The 22,155-nt window shown below is 44.5% G+C and overlaps 1 protein-coding gene across 1 annotated transcript; it reads left to right on the top strand.

Annotated features, from left to right (window-relative positions):
* The first annotated feature begins 215 nt into the window (after window positions 1–215).
* On the top strand, window positions 216–16,297 carry CLN8 (CLN8 transmembrane ER and ERGIC protein). The gene is made up of 3 exons (XM_083177367.1): window positions 216–358; window positions 2,678–3,313; window positions 12,493–16,297. Exons 2-3 carry the CDS (start codon window positions 2,765–2,767, stop codon window positions 12,805–12,807), a joined length of 864 nt encoding a protein of 287 aa, XP_083033493.1. The 5' UTR covers window positions 216–358; window positions 2,678–2,764; the 3' UTR covers window positions 12,808–16,297.
* The last annotated feature ends 5,858 nt before the right edge of the window (window positions 16,298–22,155 follow it).

Genomic DNA, 22,155 nt, shown 5'->3' with positions numbered 1-22,155 from the left:
CAAATAAAAATCGGCATCATGTTCGCACTGACACTCTGCAGCTGCCTGGCAGCGTCACCCCATACCACGGGCTAGCAGCGTCAGCCTTTCATCTCATCTACGGCTGCGCTGCATCCTGAACCCGGTGCACTCACTGCGTGCATTGTGTAACAGAACCCCCCGGCGCAGCTGGGAATAGTACAGTCCTGCTCTCCACGTGACGTTGTGGAGGAGGAGAAGCAGGAAGTCGGTCTGGCCGCGGGGCAACAGTAGTGTCATGTGACCCTGTGTGCATTGTGCAGTGGCAGGCAGCAGGGATGCCGCTGCTTGTACACAGGGCTCACCCCTGTCTCTGAGGCTTCCCCCTGAGCACCCGCATGTGAGTAGCAGCGCTGCATGCACCTGCGTGTGTCGGAAATACTGGCTGTACGGTACACTGAGCGCATACTTGTTGCTGTGGCGTTTTCAGTTCTGTCATTAAGTGTACTCTAACAACCCAATGCAGTTTGTATCCTGTGTTAGCAGGGGTCTGACATTGGGATTTGCTAGCACTACTGACTATTTGGGCAGAGTCTACATGCTGCTTACTTCTTTACGTCACTTGTCACCTGCTTCCATCTGCGCTGTGCTCTCTGGTGTCCCAGCATTATGGATTTTGGGGTCTGTCAGGTTACCTAACCTAAGTTGTGTGTTAGGGGAATATTTCTTTAAAAATAAAAAGTTTTAATTTTCAGTGGATGCAATAGGCTCTGCTTTTGTGTTTGTGCAGTGCTACCATAAATATGTTCAAAGGTTACCAGGGAGAGGTATTCCCTATTCCTTGAACTGGATTTACTTTGATTGAATCCATAAACTAGAGGGCACAAGTACACTGATCAATCAAGTTTGATGCTTCATAAATAAATTAAGTTGCTCTACACTACTGGTTCACAAACTGTGGGTCCTGACCTTCTCAGCATGGGGTCGCGACTCCATGTTGCTGACCATCAGGCTGATGACTTTTCTAACCTCAGTCAGTGATATGTTGAATCGTCTGTTACTTTAAACTCCTCCCATTGGGGCAGATGTATTAAGCCTTAACAATAGATAAATGCAAGGGTGATAAGGAGAGCTAAACGTCCAGCCAATCAGCTCCTTAAGCTGCGTACACACTGGGGTGATTATCGCAAATATCACTGGAAATATGGTCGCTGAGCGACCATATTCCCAACGATGGGCGTGTGGATAAATCGCCGGGTGCGTGCGCCCATTTTCTGCTGCAGTGATCGCTGGTTGCAGGAGCAAGTTTCTTTTTCATCAGTGACCATCTCCGGTCGCTGATGCAAACGGGACACCGTGCGATATATGGCCCCGTGTGTACAGGGCTTTACTGACTTTTTTTCCAAACGCAGCCTGTAACATGGCAGTTAGCAGGTGATTGGCTGGGCATTTATCTCTCCTTATCACCCTTGCATTTATCTCTTGTTAAAGCTTAATACATCTGCCCCACTATTTTGTGCCTCCACAATGCTGCCATGTGATGTGATGACCTTCTGCAGTAACTTGCTGGGATCCTGTAATTATTTTTATTATCTGATGTGGTCCCATAGCAAAATAGTTTGAGGACCCCTGCTCTACGCAAACATAGCCGCGTCCATTGCTTTTTCTATGCTTTGGCTTTTCAGTGCAGTTACCTGCGATGTCTTTAAATGTGGTTGTATAAATGTGGTTGTATGCCACACTTATGGGACTACCAACTCACTGATTTTTGTTTGTTCACAGCCCCATAGGGAATGTTCCATAAACAAACTGGGGGATAGGTCGGGCAGAGATTGAGGTGGAGATTACAGCTGGAAATCTCTGGCATTCCCATTTCTTTAAATGCTGGGTTAGATTTGGAAAGGTAGATTTATACTTAATCATCCTCCTTCCAGTGGGGACAGTTGGTACATTGTAGGTGGGGATGGCCTAGAGCTGGGGGATGTATTATGGCATGGCAAGTAAATTACGCTGTGCTGACATGGGCGTGGCGCAACCTTTAGAGGCTTTTTTTGTGCTGGGAGGGGTGAGTGCCAGTTCCAGACAGCAGGGGATGTCACTGTAGTAGGAGGGGAGAGAGATGGGTGTGTGTTGGGTGGCAGGGGAGTTTGGACTGGTGAGCAATGTTCCCTCTAATTTTACGAAGGCTGTGTGCGGCTAAAGATTTTGGCTGTGCAACTTTGGAATGAAATTTACATTTTTTGTGCGTCACTTATATATAACTGGAAAATGACGTTCAGCATTTGTGTTAACTTTACTTCAAAATGATATTAAACATTTAAACATTCAAAATACAGTACACAATGTAGTTAATGGGTGAAACACACATTAATTGAGTCCACAACTGCAAAAAGGGACCACTGCTGCTTTGTGCGCTCAGTTGTAATGTCTGTGCGCACCCTCGTCAAGGTGTGTGCGCGCGCACGTGCGCACAGCTTAGAGGGAACACTGCTGGTGAGCTGTCTGACAAAGCCTGTGGAGAACACTGATTAGTGAGTCAGCAAACATATCACACCACCAGAAAGATTGGGAACCACTGATGTAGAAAATAAAGCATAACCGCGTTCACAGCATTAACCTTTAGACCACAGCAAATTTAGTGCCCAGAATATTTAAAGCTGTTTGTACATCAAACTTCTGACTCTTTCTCTTTAAATATTTTTGATTTTTGTTTTTGCAGGTGGTGATGCCTATGTTGACTTGTGCCATACAGACTGAGCACAATAAGAAGATGATCCTGTACCAGTGATCTCAAAGAATAAGGAAAATGGTCTCTTCCCACACCCCTTTCCCAGCTCTGGGCACGTTAGACTTTACCATGGATTACTCCTCATGGAGCACATGCTACACTCTAATAGCCACTGGCTTCCTGGTCTACTTGGGGTTTTTTGTATTTTGTCACCTTGCATCCGTTCTTCTCTTTGCCACCTACAGATCACTCTCTGCCAAGGAGAAGGTGTTCTGGGACCTTGCAGCTACACGGGCAGTATTTGGAGTCCATTGCATTACCGCCGGCTTAACAGCATTACTGTTCGACCCCGTACTCCTTGCTGATCAGATCTCCGCCCAGCAGGGATGGTCTTCTTTTACTATTTTAATAGCAACTGGGTTCTTTCTGTTTGAAAATATAGCACTTCATATTTCCAATCTCACATTCTGGACGTTTGATATATTCCTGTCTGTCCACCACTTCTTTGCTTTTATAGGGTATTTTGGGGCAGTGAACAACAGCACAATTGGCCATTATTTGCCTATAGTGACATTATTACTGGAGATGAGCACTCCGTTCACCTGTATTTCCTGGATGCTGCTAAAGGTAAACATTTACTGGTTTGTTATAGTTTATGATCTAGCAGGAGTTTAAACGAACAGATTACCACGGTGGGAAAGGGCATCCTGCTTGTAGGCCAGGCACCCTTCCAATTCATGCTGTGGAGCACCTCAGTTTCTCCATATCTATTATGCATAAACAAGCACATCATAGGAGAGGAATAATAAGTAATTTCTCTAAGTTCATATGGATCTCCTGTCTCCCTACTTTGTTGTAGTAATCCAATAGGAACAAAAGCCACTTCTCCCTGGCTTCAGTATGCGGACCGCTGTTACTTCTGTTATGTTATGTTAACAAAACAGAAGAACTTTTTTTTCTGTTGTATATTAGTGTTTATGTACTGTTCTTTTAGTTTCTGGAACTACAGGTTCCAGCAGGCTCAGGCTGCTAGAACATACTGGTTCTTTTAGTTGTACAAGTACCAACATGCTCTGGTAGCCATGGGCAAGCTGTTTTTGCAGTTGTGTGAAGAGCAAGCACATCTAAGCAGTTAAATCGTGTTTCACGAACTTACTCATTTAAGCCTGAATGTATTGGTTTAGTTTAGTGTTCCTGATTTTGTGTGGCACTGGGGCAGATGTTTGAAGCAGAAGTGTTAATGCCTGTACCTTATCACTGGCCAATCAGCTCCTGACTGTCCCTTTTTAAACCCAGCCTGTAACTTACCATTCAGGGGCTGATTGGCCGGTGATAAAGTACCAGGTACTTTACCAGCTACTTTATCACTTCTCCTTCCTTATCACTACTTAATACATATACCCCTCATTTTTAGTTCCACCTCCTTTACACCTCTATTCTTTTGAACGGGCATGTATGGAAATGCAACTTGTTATTCTCCGGGATACTTGCCATGCTTAAGCCCCGTACACACGGGGGGTTATATCGCCAAGCGATATATCGCTCGCAATGAGCGATATATCGATATAGCGAGATGGTCGCTGATGAAAGAGAAACTGCCAAGGGAGCCCGGCAGTGGAAATCAGCTGGTCGCAGGAGCATGTTCCTGCGACCAGCGATCACTACGGGGGAGAAAACAGGAGTTCAGGAGTTTAGATGGCCGGCCAGCTCCTGGTAGTTCCGATCTTATTCCATTTACGGATGATGGAGGCCACTGTGCTGATTGGAACCTTCTTTGTGCCTAGAGACAATCCTGTCTTGGATGTTTACTGACAATTCATTTGCCTTCATGCTTGGTTTATGATTTGACATAAACTGTCAAGTGTGGCACATTATATAGACAGCTGTGTCTTTCCAAATCCTGTCCAATCAACTGAATTTACCACAGGCGGACTCATATTTAATGCATACATTTTGCATGCGAATGGGCCAAAAGTAAATGTTTAACTTCTATTTCTAAACAAATGATACAATGTGCAATTCTAAATTAACAATATGTCAGAAGCAGAGAACTTAATCTTTAAAATGGCACCTCATTTATCAATCTTGGCCACGTATGAAGGGAGAAAAAGGGATAGTCACCAAAAATCACCTTCTAGAAATAATATAAATGATTGTGTTTAGAATTTTGAGGGGAAAAGAACTTATTCCATTTCGGAATAAGGCTGTATTCATAACCCTATTTTGTATGGCAGTTGAGCTTGAATGGTAATCAACATATCCATTACCAATCAATACATCATGTGATATAGGTAATGACATGTTAAACACCAGTTCTAAAGCCTATCTAGTGATGTTTTCTCTGAAGGCCCAAATATCTTGTTTAGCAGCTAAATGCATATACAATTTTTTTTGTTTTTGTGGAACCATGCAAGGTTTTTAAAATAGCACTGCAAGTTTTGCATGTTATACCTCTGATCCATCAGATTGTAATTTGCAGCATGCAATATTTTGCATGCAAATTTTTTCCAATTGTATTTGTACTTGCTGCTTGTGCTCCACAACCTTACTCCAGTCCCCTGCAGGATGGAATAACCTGATTTCTAGCATAACCATCACACACCCAGGTAATATAGTTAACATTTTATTTCACAATATAGCTGCACCTTAAGGAGCTTTTACTGAAACTGGTGCTCAACAAACACCCAATGAGCAGATATTTTTTTTTTTTTTTCAAATGGTACTTTAAAAGTGAAAGAATCTTATTCTTCTGGTGCACCAGTTTTCAGAAATGTTCCCCATTGTACTGCCAGTTTTTGTTTCACTGCAGTATTTCAAGTCCAGACACTTATCATACTGTTACATTGAAGTGTTTGTCACATGAGTCTTTTAGTGCTGATGCTGTTTTCTGCCTCGTGATGCTACTCTGATACTAAATGTGGCAGAATTGGCAGTTCTAATGGATGAAGAGAACTTTAAGAAATGTATGACTGCTGCACTAGGGGGCTTAGGGACGAAGCACCCAGTGCTTCTTACAGTGAATGCTGAATATTTAAATGGGCAATGCTTTTACTAGCAAGACTAAGCTATGCAAAATGATTGCAATATTAAATATCAGGCATAAACCAAATCAAAAGCACTAGGGGTACTTATGTATTATCTGGGCTCCCATGTTAAATGCACCCCATTTTTTCATACCCCTACTATCCAACTACGCATGGAGTTGATTTTATATAGTGTGACGAGCGCAGCGAGCCAACGTGCCCGAAGCATGGTGAGCGCAGGGAGCCCCGCGAGGGGACGCAGTCTCATAAGAAAAACGGGAGTCCAGATATTACTTAAGTACAGCACTAGGTTTTTCAACCTAATGTTTTGTATATAAACCCTAGTGTGTTGACCCAGAGGTATGCATTTTGTTTGTTTTTTCACATCGTTGACATGAGCACAAAACAAGCTTTATCTATATCCCATGTTTGCTGCTGCCTTGTACTTGGATTTTTCAGGCATACAGATAAGACCACTATCTTTATTACCAGTTCTTTAAATAACGCACACAAATTCCGCAGGGTTAGGGCCATGGTGGGAAATGAACCCATGACCTCAGTGCTGTGAGGCAGTAATGCTAACCATTGCACTGTTTGTACTGCCTACATTGCATTTCTGATGCAGATACAGTGGCAGCCACACACTATAATATAAAACATGACTTGTATCACATGGAGGATAGATGTATGTGGACACATCTGTACGTGCAGATGACCAGCGGTTGGGGTGCCGTCAGTCAAAATACTGGCCCCAGCATCCTGATGCAGGTAATCCCAACAGGGGTCTGGTTAGTATACTTGCTCCCTGCAGCCTATCTCTAACTCTCCAGACTAAGCACTAACCTGTCCCACGTATTTGCGTCTGGTATACAGGAGGGCGGGATTCTGGTGTCTGCATACTGTGTCCTTATCCTATATAACTGAGCACCTCCCCTATGACCATAGTCTTTTTTCCTGTCTCCTCTGTCTGTAAACAGGTAGTTAGGTTAGCTAGTGTAGGTAAGGTGTATGTGTGACCTGGCAGCGGGGGGATGGCGGTGCCTTACCCTGAAAATTGATCCGGGCCGGCGGCATGGATCTTTTTTACTGCTTTATATTATGGGGATTGGCGGTGCCTGGAACCCTAAGAAAAGCATGGCAGAACGGGTGGAACTTTTGCCCGAATATGTGTGCGTAGGACTCACCAGTAATGTATGCCCAAGAAGCGGTGGCTGGGCGCGTGTGGTGTTGTCCGGAGCAGTGGGAGAGGCAGCGGCAGCTTGTCCGACGTGGTCACTGTTTCCGGCGTCTGTTTATAGCTGCTCTTTGCAGTAAATGTCGGAGGGAAGTGACACGCATTTCCGGTGCGCATGCACGCGGTCTGCGTTCCACAGCAGGCCGCGTGCGTTCCAAAATACCGGAAGTGCCGGTATTTATAGCGCCTGGCCGGTGTAACAGGCGCTGCTGCTTGTTCACAGTTTTGAGTGGATACTAGCGCTGCACATCATGGAGGATGCCTCTCCTAAACCAAATGTACCGCTGCCCAGGTAAGTCCTCTTTGAGGACTGGTTACTTTACTTTGCTGAGGTTAGAAAAGGTAGTTAGTCTATCTCTTTCTCGTTTTAGTGTGCCTGTGGTTGCAAAAAAGAAGTCAGCTAAGAAGAGATTGGATAAAATATGCCCTGAATGTGACAAATCATTTACTGGTGAAAATGTGTTGTGTAGAAGTTGTCTGCAGAAGAAAGAAGCTACTTCTGTGTCTAACCAAATCTCTGAGCTTAGAGAGTGGATGGAGAAGAACTTTGTGTCAAAAAAGGAGTTTACTAGCAGCAAGAGATCTAGGTCACAAACCAGTTTGGACATAGATGATGATGATTGTGGATCAATTATTGCTGGTTCTGATGATAATGCCTCGGGTGATTCCACTGCTGAGTCAGGGGAAGTCATTGAAGACAAACGTTTATTTGATTTAGGTTTAGTGGAAGTGGTATTAAAAAAACCTCTATAAAACTCTGAATTATAAGCAACCAGTAAAAAACAGTGTTGGATACTTTATTCGAGGACAGATCAAGGAAGGGCAGGTGCTTCCCTGTCCATAAAGTTGTTAAAGACATATTAATAAAGGAATGGAGTAATGTAGACAAGCGAGTTGGTTCCTTTAAGAGGATCGATAAAATGTTTCCTATTGAGGATGAGGACTTTTTGAAATGGAGTAACATCCCTAAGATAGATGCAGCCATTTCTGAAGTCACCACTCGTACAACCATACCATTGGAGGACGGTGCGTCCTTAAAAGACACCATGGAGAAAAGGATGGAGAGTGCGCTAAAGCGATTACACATATCAACATCGGTATTGATGAAGTCAGGTGTAGCCATAGCCTCCCTTTCTAGAGCATTAAGAGTTTGGTGTGCCGCATTACAGGATGACCTGCAAGACAGAGCCTCTCGTGACCAGATTAGCAAAAGTCTGGCGCAAATTCAAATGGCAGTGGACTACGTCTGTAAGGCATCGTTAGATGTATTGGATTTCTCTGCCAAGTCTCTGACTTCGGGGGTAGTGACCAGAAGGGCCCTTTGGTTGAAATCTTGGGCAGCAGATTCTCACTCCAAGAATAAGCTTGCAACTCTTCCGTATGAAGGTGCCTTCTATTTGGAAGTAAACTCGACCAGATGATTCAGAGAATATCGGAGGGGAAATCCGTGAGATTGCCTCAGGTTAAGAGAGGTAGATTTCATTCCTATTCCAGTAGGCAATCGTATAGACAAGCCAGATCATACAGGCCGGCTAGGCCGTTTCGCGACAGGTACACTTCAGGTACAACGCGGGCATTTTTTCGCCAATACATTAAAAAGAGAGGCGAAAGTTCTGGCACAAGTCAGAAGCAGTGACGCCAGATGTCCCATGGAGCAGGTCCCAGTAGCAGGAAGGCTCCTGGAGTTTGCTCATATCTGGGAGAAAAGCATCACAGACAAATGGGTGCTAGAGATAGTAACCGAAGGTTACCGTTTAAAGTTTCTTTCAAAGCCAAGGTTGGCGAAATTTTTAAGTTCCAGAGTTCCTCTACTAGAGACAGAAAGAGGTCTTGAAGTTAAGTGTGCAAGCTCTGATCGACACAAATGCAGTCGAAGATGTCCCAGAAATAGAAAGGGGATATTATTCCCGTTTGTTTGTTATAAGCAAGGTGTCAGGCGGATTCAGAACTATCCTCGACTTGAGGAGTTTGAACGATCGTCTAAGAAAACAGAAGTTTCACATGGAGACAACCAAATCTATTTTGATGGGGATCAGAAAAAAAGATTATCTAGTAGCAATCGATTTTAAAAGATGCATATTTTCACATTCCCATTTTTCCAAGCGACAGAAAGTATCTGAGGTTTGCCATAAAAGAGAAACATTTTCAGTTCACTTGCCTGCCGTTCGGCCTGACTTCGTCCCCTCGAGTCTTCACGAAGGTTCTGGTGGTGTTAATAGAAAGATTAAGAAGGCAAAAGATCATGATATGGGCGTATCTGTACGACATCCTGATAGCAGCTCGGTCCGAAGAAGAAAGTGTTGTCGCAAGGGACTACACCATCAAGTTTCTTCAAAACCACAGGTGGATGGTCAATTGGGAGAAGAGCCAGCTCATTCCTTCACAAAATATTCAATTCCTAGGCATTCTAGTGGACACAGTTTCATTCCAGATATCCCTTTCAGAAAGAAGGTGCGAAAAAATCCAGCAGTTAATTACGCTCATTTGCAACGACCCCCGCGTATCCCTAAGAACCGCGATGAGTTTGCTAGGGATGTTGGCCTCAGCGGTAGAGGTAACTCCTTGGGCAAGATGGAGGATGAGGCCATTGCAATGGTTCCTTCTAAGGTTCTCCAGAAGTCGTACGTCATTGGATCAGATAATAAAAATCCCAAGCACAGTAAGAGAATCCCTAGTGTGGTGGGGTTACGAACTGCTGAGAGAAAGAAAGTGGTCACTAGAAAGTCCAACATTCGTAGTAATAACTACAGACGCCAGCGCCTCTGGTTGGGGGGCACATGAGTTGGGAAGATCGTGCCAAGGAAGGTGGTCGATGCAAGAGAAGGAGTGGTCATCAAACCACAGAGAATTGAGAGTGGTGTGGCAGGCGATGAAATTCTTTGCAGAAGATATCAAAGAATCTCATGTCCGAGTGTTTTCAGACAACATCACAACGGTCTCTTATATCAACTGTCAAGGGGGTACAAGAAGTCGGGTGTTGTTAGACGAAGTAGAGAACATAATGTCGTGGGCCGAAGCAAATCTCCAGTCTATCTCAGCGTTGCACATTCCAAGAGAGGAAAATCAAATTGCAGACTTCTTGAGTCGCAGTACATTGATTCCAGGCGAATGGGAACTAAAACAATCAGTCTTTCAGCTGATAGTAGAGCACTTCGGCGTGCCAGAAATAGACCTCATGGCGTCGTCAGTCAACAAGAAAGTTCCTCGATTTTTTTTTTTTTTTTTTTTTTTTTTTTTTTTTTTTTTTTTTTTTTTTTTTTTTTCTCCAGGTACCCAACGCAGGGATCATGCAGAATCGATGCCCTGTCGCAGAGGTGGAACTATGCCCTAGCTTACGTGTTCCCACCTTTCTCCCTCATCCACAGGGTACTGTGGAAAATCAGGGCAGAGAGGTGTCGGGTGATAATAGTCCTACCATTCTGGCCCAGGAGGGCTTGGTTACCGATGCTGGAGAGTATGTCGGTGGCGGAGCCCCTGTTTCTGCCAGTGTCAGTGGATCTTCTGTCCCAGGGACCATTCAGATGTCAAGATCCTCAGAAGTTGTCATTGACGGCGTGGAAATTGAGAGGCAACAGTTGAGAGAAAAACATTTATCGCCAGATGTGATTGAAATTCTTCTTCAAGCTAGGAAAAAAGTGTCATCCGCTATTTACTACAAAGTCTGGAGGATCTTTGCGAAGTGGTCCAAAGAAAAGTTTCAGTTTCCAAAGGCGAACATGTCGCATGTGCTGCAATTCCTATGTGACGGCTTCCACAAGGGGTTCAGTGTCTACACTGAAAGTGCACATATCAGCATTAAGGGCCTTATTTTGGTTCATTCTTTCTGACAAAATCCTTCTTAGATGGACAAAACCATGTGCACTGCAGGGGGGGCAGATGTAACATGTGCAGAGAGAATTAGATTTGGGTGAGTTATTTTGTTTCTGTGCAGGGAAAATACTGACTGCTTTATTTTTACACTGCAATATAGATCTCACTTTGAAGTAAAACCCCACCCAAATCTAATTCTCTCTGCACATGTTACATCTGCCCCACCTGCAGTGCACATGGTTTTGCCCATCTAAGAAGGATTTTGTCAGAAAGAATGAACCAAAATAAGGCCCTAAGTGTTTTGTTGGACTGCAAACTTGCTGATCATAGTTTGATAAAAAGGTTTTGTCAGGCTATTAAGAGAATTCGTCCAAGAATTCGGTCTATGGTTCCACAATGGGATCTTAATCTGGTTCTGAATGGGCTCATGTCAGCACCATTTGAGCCATTAGATAGAGCAAATCTCAAATTTATGACATGGAAAGTAGCCTTCCTAGTGGCGATCACCTCAGCCAGAAGGGTTGGTGAACTTCAAGCTCTATGTATACAGGATCAGTATCTGAAGATATTTCCGGACAAAGTGGTCTTGAAGACCAAACATTCTTTTTTACCAAAAGTAGTATCTTCTTTTCATTTAAATCAAGAAATCATATTACCTTGTTTCTATCCGAATCCGTCAAGTAAAAGAGAAGAAAATTTACACACGTTGGACGTGGTTAGAGCCATAAAAATTTATTTGGACAGGTCTGCAGCTTTCAGACAGTCAGAAAATTTGTTTGTGATTCCGCAAGGTGCGAAGAAAGGATTCGTTCCAGCGAAACAAACAATTTCAAAATGGCTTAAAGATGTTATTTCCTTTTTTCTACAGAAAAGTAGGACGTCCAGTCCCTGAGGGTATTAAAGCACACTCAACAAGGGCAATGTCGGTCTCATGGGCGAGAGAGGCAAATGTGTCAGCCAGAGAGATATGTCAAGCAGCCACTTGGTCCTCTCCACACACGTTTTCTAAGCATTACGCCCTGGATGTGGCGGAAGTGCGGTTTGGAGGTGAAGTCCTGAGGCAAGCGTTGGCTTGAGGTATTGTATAACCCTCCCTACTGCTTTGCTACATCCCAATGTAATGGTTGCCATGAAGTATGAAGGAGAAAGCAAGGATTATACTTACGATAATACCTTTTCTTCGGAATATTTCATGGCAGCCTATATTTTTTAGCCCTCCCTGTTTCTGTTTTTTCCCTAGGATCGGGGTGGAGACATTCAAAAGACTATGGTCAGAGGGGAGGTGCTCAGTTATATAGGATAAGGAAGAGGAGTCGTCGGATCCTAGGGGAAAAAACTACCTGTCTAATTGAGAGAGAGAGAGAGAGGGATGAACCCAATGTAATGGCTGCCATGAAGTATTCCGAAGAAAAGGTATTCTCGTATAATCCTTGCTTTTTCCCCTCTAATGGATCAGTAATTCTTTAAATGTACCTTGTGGATGAAATATTGCTATGTATGTATGCATGCATGACCTTCTGCATTTCCAGAGAAGATATGCAGTGACAAATCTTGTATTTCTTTTTTAATCAATTTGTTAAATTACTCGGCAAGATTCAGTCACCACATTCTCTTCAACTGAATGGCTGTAGTTGTTATTAATTTTAGGCATTTAGATGTCTGCTCCTGTCTTTTACTAGTACGTTTTACCTTTCTTTTATTTTATTATGATCTAACCATTTTCTCATTTGTGCTTCTAGGCTGGCTGGTCGCAAACATTATTTTGGAAGATGAATCAGTGGATTATGATCCACATGTTCCACTGCCGCATGGTTCTTACTTACCACCTATGGTGGGTGTCCCTTTACAATTGGGATCGTTTAGTAGGATCCGCGTCGGTTGTGTACCTAACATTCTTCATTGTCGGCTTGGCTTTAGTGACATTGATAATGAACCCTTATTGGACATACAAGAAAACTCAGCAGCTTCTGAATCCTGTTGATTGGAACTTTCAGCCAACATCCCAAAACTTGGTGGAAAGAAATGGCAGAGTTGGTCTGCAGAAGAACAAATGATTAGAAACAAACTGGTATTAAGGTCATTCACTGATCAGTGTTAAGTGCAATATGACGGTTGGTCATGGTGTTAAAACCGAACATCATCAGTATTTATATTTCACACACCAAACTGTATTCTAGTTGTAAGTGTCACTATATAGCACCGTTGGATGCTGGGTGGTACTTTCTACAACAGGTACTGATTTCTGTTATTTAAAATATAAGTTTAAAAATGTTTTCACGGGTACAAAATACTGTAAACTCTCCAAATGCTCAACAGGAACTTGGCATACAAAAGAGCAACGTGTTTAAATAAGTTGTGCTATGTAAGTACTTTATTGCCTTGGTTTTGTTTTTCCTGAAATTTAATGGGTCCTATTTCAGTATTGCTTCAATCCCTCCATATAAAATCAAAATCCATGTTACTTATCTTCTTTCTATCTACATTCAAACTAGTTTAGATGTGATACATTAACCCTTTGAGTGCGAGGTGTGCAAAATATCCGCTAAAAATGCCGGGGTCGAAGTCGAGGAATATGACTCACTTAAGTTATTGCTGGCAAATGATTTGAAGTAATTTTAATTGATTTTGTCCCAAACAAAAGAAACGTGTCTTTGAGGGACACAGGCATTTTTAGTGGATATTTTGAGCATCTCACAGAAACGTTGGCAGAGGGTTAAAATATATGTACATGTTCTGTGAATCCTATAGAACTAGATGAAATGAAGGTATTTGTACACAGAAAAGCCAGAGCAATTGCAATGTTTCCTTACTTCCCAGTTAGTAGTGTAACAACTGGGGGGAGCAAGTTTTACAGGGACTGACAGCTGAGGGTAATCTGTTGCAGCCTGATCCAGGGGGAACGCTGTAGTTATCTCCCTCTTTGAGACTTCACAACAGAGTGTACATTGGAGTAAGTTAGGAGAAGAACAGGTGTGTCTCCCTAGAAACATTGGTTGCTCCTAGGTTCTAGCAATGCACTTCCATACAAATGAATATTGTAATGTTCTATTTCGTATGCAGATACAGTCGAAGTAGCACAGAGACTATAGGCATGCTGCATACAATTTTAATCATCAGTGTCTGCTTGTGCATCTTAATCGCACAGTGATGAGAATGATACGCATTTAGTAAACGTACTTCTGACCAGGTGTGACTAGAAGGGCAGCAACGATGAGGACACATCTGTACTTGTGAAGCACAGTGCATATATGTGTAAGAAGTTACACTAAATAGGTCTTTTTATCGGGTTTGGTTTTTACTTTTCATAATGTCTTCACATGTCGAGTTCTGTAATTTTGAGTAGACCTGCTCACCTATTTAATAGGTGATAAATCTCAATTTGCCAAAAGTGACTAGCTAATGTGCCTTGTTTTAATTGGGACAAGGTTTGCTTGGCATAACTTTTCCCACTTACAGTAGGAGTCAAAAAATCATTGCCTTTTCAAAAAGTTTTAACATTTGTATTTTTTATACATTGCAATTATTGTACATGTATTACTCTAATCATATTTTGTATTGTATTTTCATACGCGGCTCTTCAATAAATGACTGCTTAGTAGGTGGCGGCAAATAACTGAGACCACCCACCAGGTTACATGGTCCAGGCCAGCCAGGTGCACAGGGAAAGTTTAACAACTGTCACAGTGGTGAGGCATTGTAAATAGCAGGTGGATGTTTTGCAAACTTAATGCCGAAAAGAAGCAACCAATTACAACACTACTATAATTCTGTAAGTCTACAGACCAAGAGCTCGGGGCAATGGCGCCATAGAAATAAGTGACCCTTCTGCTATTAATATAGTGTGCAGACTCCTGCTGCTCCTTCTAGACTTCTTGAGTACGATATGTGCTCAGTAATAAAGACACCAGCATAATGTATACAGTTGTAGGGATTTAATTTGATTTTGTGCAATCATACTCCCCTTTATACAGTACACAAATAAAACCATGGTGCAATACTTTATTTTCTATCATAAATTCTATTGTAAATCATTCTCATTTAATTTGCTGTAGCAGGCATTGCAATGCCCAGACACTCACTTTTTTTATGAGATGTCTGTTCTGTTTTTAAGGATGATAGCGCATTACCTATTCTGCCTCATTTTAAATGTGTATTTGCATATTCTGATTATATTCATGCACTCTGTTGTCAGATGCTGTGTCCAGGGGTTCTGTCTTTGTAAACTGATTGTTTGTAGAATCCTGTGTCTGTCTTGTTTGTGACCTGACTGGTATCAGTCATGATTACATCTTCAAACTTTCATCAGGACCCAGCAGTTGGTTACCACAGAGTATGTTCCTACACTAATGCCTCTTTCAGACAGAAAAGTCTGAAAATCCCGGCAAATACACAGCATTTCAAATGCTGACACCTCTTCACACAGAAGAACAAATTACCGGGTTAAAAATTTCTACCTGGTAATTTGCTGAATAACACAGGTATTTCTTCTGTGTGAAAGGGTCAACACGGGTCATAAATCCTGTGTCCTCGACCCTGGTCAATTCCAGGGTCGGAGACATGGGATTTACGACACGGGTGTGCCCTTTCACACAGAAAAAGCCTGTGTATTTAATAAAATTCCCAGATGGAACTGCTTCACCCGGGTATTTCATTTTATGTGGGTATTATTCATGCATTTGTATCCTCACATATCATTGAATGCAATAAGGAATTGCATCTTTTATATGCCTTTTCCGCTACTGCTAAAACCTGAAATATTGCCGTGATAACCCACATTGCATCACAGTGGGCCTTATTCTGATCTGAGCTCAGTACAAATTTGTTCTTAAAATGGGCAAAACCATGTGCACTGCAGGAGGAGCAGATGTAACCTGTGCAAAGAGAATAAAATTTGGGTGGGGTGTGCTGAAACTGAAATCTAAATTGATGTGTAAAAATAATGCAGCCAGTATTTACCCTGCACAGAAACAAAATAACTCACACAAACCTAACTCTCTCTGAACATGTTACATCTGCCCCACCTGCAGTGCACATGGTTTTGTCCATTTTAAGAACAAATTTGTACTGAGCTCAGATCAGAATAAGGCCCAGTGAGAGGAAATTGATCCGGCTCCAGCAGCCCAGGAATCCTACCCTGCTATCTTGCATGGTTGGCCCCTGGAATTAAGGAGTGGGGTGTAAATGGTTTGCCTGGTCATTACTGCATGATCCATGGTGGTGAGGCTGGTCTGGGTGGTTGAAGCCCCCCCAGTAGTAGTTAAAAATGATCAAAACACAACTTAAGTATTTTTTTTTTTTTTTTTTTTATTGAAACACCCAGTGCTTTGCTTTCATCTTTTTTTGTGTTTTATTTTTAATTTCCAGGATGTATCTACTTTAGATGTCCTGTAAAGCCAGTTGTGTGATTTTGAGTAGCCATATAGAATCCTATTTCTAATACAATAATATTGTATGTTACCGAAACGGCTAATAAAAGAACTAACTTTACATGTTTATAATACTGGGTATTAATTTGTGTAAATTAAAACGATCAAAGTGCTTCAAGCTTTTGTATTTGTTGTTATTCTCGCTTGACAGCTGGTAACTTGTTTCTTTACATCTTGATAACTGGAGGACTCCATCCTTATTATTATAATTTCACTAACGTCCTATGGGATACTGGGAATGGTCTTAAGACATTGGGTATTAGAGGGTATCTGTAGGAGACAGGCACATCTATAACTTTGAAGCTGGGTGTACTGGCTCCTCCCCTCTGATTCCCCACCCAGGAACCAGTTTAGAAAAATGTGCCCTCAGGAGAGGATGCACACTGCTGGAGCTCCAGAGAGTTTGTCTTAAGTTTACTTTCTTTTATTATTTTGGGGTTACTGTGTTGGACTCCACAGTATCCCTGCTTCGAGGGAGTCAGTTGAGGAGGGTTCAGCTGCAGGCCTCTTAAGGTACCGAGCTGTCCCTGCTGCAGGACCACTGTCCTGAGTGGGTTGTTGTACTCACGGGTATTGCGCTGCCCAGCATGCTGCACACTCCTGACACAGTCCGAAGACATCTGTGGTGAGTAGAAACCGGGGTCCTCACAGTGGGGTACCCCAGTTCATCGTGCGGCAAGATGGCGGCGGCGGCAGACGTGGCTCCTTACATGGGCTGCGCAGACCCCCCGTCACAGACTGGCTGCGGGTGACAGTTCCTGGAATACCAGGGCAGATCACATCAAAAACGCTGTTCAGTTCAAGGGCGCCATTAACTGACAGCCAGCGCCAGTATAAAAATCAGTGAAGCCCCTGCGCCATTGTCAGGGGGCGGGGCTTCAGCGGAGCGAGGCCAGAGACTCTGAGCGCGCATACACTACTTCCTGCTTCTCCCTGGGCGCCATTACTGCCTCCAGATCACTCCTCAGCGGTGAGGTGTTGGACAGAGGAATCTGCAGAAAACAGCAAGTGTTATTTAGCGCTGAATCGCTTAATTGAGCACTCTGCACTGTATTTATGCGTTGTACCAACTCCTGAAATAGGAGTTCAGGTTGTGCAGGGTGTACTGGTCTCCTCAGTGAAATCTGAGCGCTCCCCCACGGGCTTGTTAAGCTACACACAATCAGTGATAGAGCTCACACATATATAGCTGCTATACACTGCACATTGAGTTTTATATATATTCATATATATTATATTTCATTGTGGTGTGTTTGTGGAAAGAGGTTATATATCCTTCACCATGGTAAGGAAACTAACCTGTCTCATTTGCAGCACTAAGTTTGTGCCTAAGTCCACCTCACAGATTACCTGTGAACAGTGCATGTCCACCCAGCAAGGGGATTCACCCCAGATCAGTGGGACATCACAACCAGACTCTCAGGAGCCTGAGTGGGCTGCAGGCATTAAGACCATGCTGCAGACAGTGTCAGCTCAATTGGCTGCAAATACAGTGCAGACCAAACAGGTGCAGCAGGACTTATCAGTTCTAGCCGCACGGGTGGATAATATAAATCCCACCACGGGCCAGTCACGGAAGCGTGCTGCAGCCGCCATGTTGCCTAATTCAGATGATGATCTACAGGCGGGTGACGACACAGATGATAATGTGGATGACGGGGCTCTGATTCCTGATTCACAATCATCCCTCAGGGGCCCGGAACCTCTTATTATTGCAATAAGAGAGGTTTTAGACCTTCCCTTAGCAGACCTGCAGGAAGGTGATCCATTTTTTGGGTCCCAAAGGAAACAACAGATTGTTTATCCTGAACAAGCTGACCTAGATGAGACGTTTAAGGAGGCTTGGAAACAACCTGAAAAGCGTTTCCAAATGTCTAAAAGGTTTAAGTCCAATTTCCCCTTTGACCCCGTCACTAGAGGGGTGTGGGAAGAGCCTCCGGTTGTGGACGCTTCGGTGTCCAGACTGTCCAAGAAGTTGGTTCTCCCCGTTCCAGGGGCAGCAACACTGAAGGATAGTACGGACAAAAAGCTGGATACTACCCTTAAAGCCATGTATACAGCAAGTGGGGCGTCTCAGAGGCCTGTCCTCGCCAGCTGTTGGATGGCAAAGTCCATTTATACATGGGCTTCTCAGATCCAAGAAGGTATGCTTGCCGATATGTCACTGGCACAAGTTGGAGAGAGACTTCGCCATATCCAGGATACTGCGAAGATCCTATGTGATACGCAAAAGGAGCTTGGAGCTATAAATGCTCGCTCTTCCGCAATGGCGGTTTCGGGTCGCAGGGCCCTCTGGTTGCGACAATGGGTAGCAGATCCAGAGTCGAAACGTAGTGTGGAGAATTTGCCTTTTAAGGGTGAAAAAATTGTTTGGTAGTGAACTTGACGACCTCATATCCAAGGCTACGGCCGGCAAGTCGACCTTTCTGCCGACTGCTCCCACTCACACTAAACGTCCCTTTCATGGTCAGACGTCACAGTCCTTTCAGGTTTTTCAGTCCTTTCGGCCTTCCAGGCCCAGGCAGAGGGCGAGAGGCTCCAGCACGGCCGCCAGAGGGGGCCGTGGTAGGTTCAGAAAGCCCGCCAGCACAGGATCTCAGGATCATGCCGCTAATGCCACCGCTTCAAAGCCTGCAGCATGACTCGGGTTCCGGCCCTGGAGTCACATGCGAGGTGGGGGGTCGCCTGTCAGCCTTCAGCCAAGTGTGGTCGGTCTCTCACCTGGATTCCTGGTTGAGGGATCTTATTTCCAACGGCTACAGGTTGGAATTCGAAAAACCTCCTCCTCACAGGTTCTTCAAATCAGGTTTACCGGCTCTGCAAGCAGATCGAGTGAACCTGCAACAGGCAATACAACGCCTACTCGTGTCACGGGTTATCATACCTGTCCCCCTGGAGGAACAAGGAAGGGGTTACTACTCCAACCTATTCCTAGTGCCGAAGCCGGACGGCTCGGTACGTCCCATTTTAAATTTAAAGTCACTAAACCCTTTTTTAAGGGTGTACAAATTCAAGATGGAGTCCCTCAGGGCAGTAATAGCAAGCCTGGAGGAGGGAGAGTTCCTGGCATCGTTGGATGTGAAGGACGCCTATCTCCACATACCAATTTGGGGTCCACATCAGGCATTCCTGAGATTTGCGTTGAAGGACTTGCACTTTCAATTCAGAGCACTGCCATTCGGCCTGTCGTCGGCACCTCCGTGTTTTCACGAAGGTGATGGCAGAAATGATGGTACTGCTCAGGAGGTCGGGAGTCAACATCATCCCCTACCTGGACGACTTGCTGATCAAGGCAAGGTCGGAGCAGGTCCTGCTGCAGGATATTGCAAGAACCAGACAGGTTTTATCCGAGCATGGGTGGATCCTAAACATCCCCAAGTCTTCACTGACGCCATCGTGTCGTATCCTCTTTCTGGGAATGTTCCTGGACACAGAGGAGAAAAAGATTTTCCTGCCTCGGGAGAAGATGGAGGCCATACAATCCCTAGTGAAGGTGATTCTGGCAAAGCCTCAGGTATCGATTCACCAGTGCATCCAGTTACTGGGCAGGATGGTGGCTACCTTCGAGGCCATCCAGTTCGGACGCTTTCACACCAGAGTGTTCCAACTGGATTTACTGTCAAAATGGTCGGGGTCACATCTCCTGATGTACAAGAGGATTTCTCTGTCGCATCAGACCCGACAGTCTCTTCTGTGGTGGACTCAGGCATCGAACCTGCTTGCAGGTCGAAGATTTGGCATCCAGGACTGGGTGCGACTCACGACGGATGCGAGTCTGCTGGGATGGGGTGCTGTGACCATGGACAGAACCTTTCAAGGTCAGTGGTCTCGGTGGGAATCGAGACTCCACATCAATATCCTGGAGCTAAGAGCTGTATACTATGCAGTGTTACAGGCCCAGGATCTCCTCCTAGGTCAGGCGCTTCAGATACAGTCCGACAACGCCACAACTGTGGCCTACATAAATCGCCAGGGTGGCACAAAGAGCAGGACTTGCATGAAAGAGGCTTCCAAGATCCTGGCTTGGGCGGAGATGAATGTGGTGGCTCTGTCGGCCATCTTTATCCCGGGTGTGGACAATTGGGAGGCGGATTTCCTAAGCCGTCACGCCCTCCACCCCGGGGAATGGAGCCTGAATTCTCAGGTCTTTGCAGCAATTGTGGACCGTTGGGGTCATCCAACGATAGATCTGATGGCATCCAGGTTAAACCACAAGGTTGCCAAGTATTGCACAAGGACCAGGGGATCCATGTGCAGTGGCTGTAGATGCCCTAACAATTCAGTGGGCGTTCTCCTTGGTGTATCTGTTTCCACCCATACCACTGCTGACAAGGGTACTCAAAAGGGTACGAAGTCAGGGAGTAGAAGCCATTCTGGTCGCCCCGGACTGGCCAAGAAGGGCTTGGTTCGCGGATCTGCAGAGCTTACTGATCGAAGATCCTTGGCCCCTACCTCTAAGGAGGGATCTACTCTCACAGGGTCCTTGCGTCTTCCAAGATTTAGGGCGGCTACGTTTGTCGGCATGGAGGTTGAGCGGCAAATCTTAGCTCAAAAGGGCCTGCATTCATCAGTCATCACCACGATGATTCAGGCCAGAAAGCCGGTAACAAATACCCACTACCACCATATCTGGAGGATGTACGTGGGTTGGTGTGAGGAGCAAAAAGTTCCCCCAGCACAATTTAACCTGAACAGGTTGTTGTGTTTACTGCAAGCGGGATTGGATTTGGGCCTACGTCTAGGTTCCCTAAAGGTCCAGATTTCGGCCTTGTCCATATTCTTCCAAAGAAAATTGGCTGTCATCCCGGAAGTACAAACCTTTCTTCAGGGAGTGCTTCACATTCAGCCTCCCTTTGTATCACCTACACCACCTTGGAGTTTGGACGTCGTCCTAACCTTCCTTCAATCCTCCTGGTTTGAACCTTTGGAGTCGATAGAATTGCGGTACATTACCTGGAAAGTGGTGGTTCTTTTGGCCCTAGCCTCGGCTAGGAGAGTGTCTGAATTGGGAGCCCTATCCTGTAAGAGCCCCTATTTAATTTTTCACACAGACAGAGCGGAGTTGAGAACAAACCCGCGATTCCTCCCTAAGGTGATTTCTACCTTTCACCTTAATCAGCCCATTGTAGTCCCGTCTGCGTCTGGTTCACCGGATATTCCGGTATCCCTGGATGTGGTGCGTGTCTTGCGTGTTTTATGTCCAGAGGACTTCAAGAATCAGGAAGACAGATTGTCTATTCGTCCTGTATGACACACAAAAGAAGGGACACCCTGCATCGAAGCAATCTATTGCTAGATGGATTAGGACTACAATCCAACAAGCCTATGTGACGGCAGGCCTGCCAACACCTTCTGTTCTAAAGGCTCATTTCACCAGATCGGTGGGTGCATACTGGGCGGCTGCTCGGGGTGTGTCGGCTCTACAACTCTGTAGAGCTGCTACATGGTCGGGGCAACACACCTTTGTAAAATTTTATAAATTTGATGCCCTGGCCAAAGAGGATACCCAGTTTGGGCAGGCGGTACTGCAGCAGTCTCCGCACGTACCCTCCCTTTCTGGAAGCTTTGGGACATCCCCAATGTCTTAAGACCATTCCCAGTATCCCATAGGACGTTAGTGAAAATAGGATTTTAATACCTACCGGTAATTCCTTTTCACGTAGTCCTTATGGGATACTGGGCGCCCGCCCTGTGCGGGGTCTGGCTGCAGCCTTATTCTGCTGTTAAAGTTCAGAAGTTCATCTTATTGTCTTCTGGTTGTAAGGTCTAGTTCAGTGACCTTGGTTCAAAAAAAATCCACTTAGTAAGTGGTATTCTAGTGTTTGTTATTTTGATTGAATGCGGGTGTGCTGGCATGAATCTCACCACACAATTTACACTTATGTTTACATAGGTGACATATAGGTCATTCCTCTCATATGTTCATTCTCCTTCGGGCACAGTTTTGCATTAACTGGTTCCTGGGTGGGGAATCAG

Source organism: Crinia signifera, chromosome 3 (genome assembly GCF_055691185.1).
Source record: "Crinia signifera chromosome 3, ASM5569118v1, whole genome shotgun sequence".
In the NCBI taxonomy this organism is placed as follows: domain Eukaryota; kingdom Metazoa; phylum Chordata; class Amphibia; order Anura; family Myobatrachidae; genus Crinia; species Crinia signifera.
The sequence above is the reverse complement of the archived record's forward strand: the minus strand, read 5'-3'. Positions and strand labels throughout refer to the sequence as shown.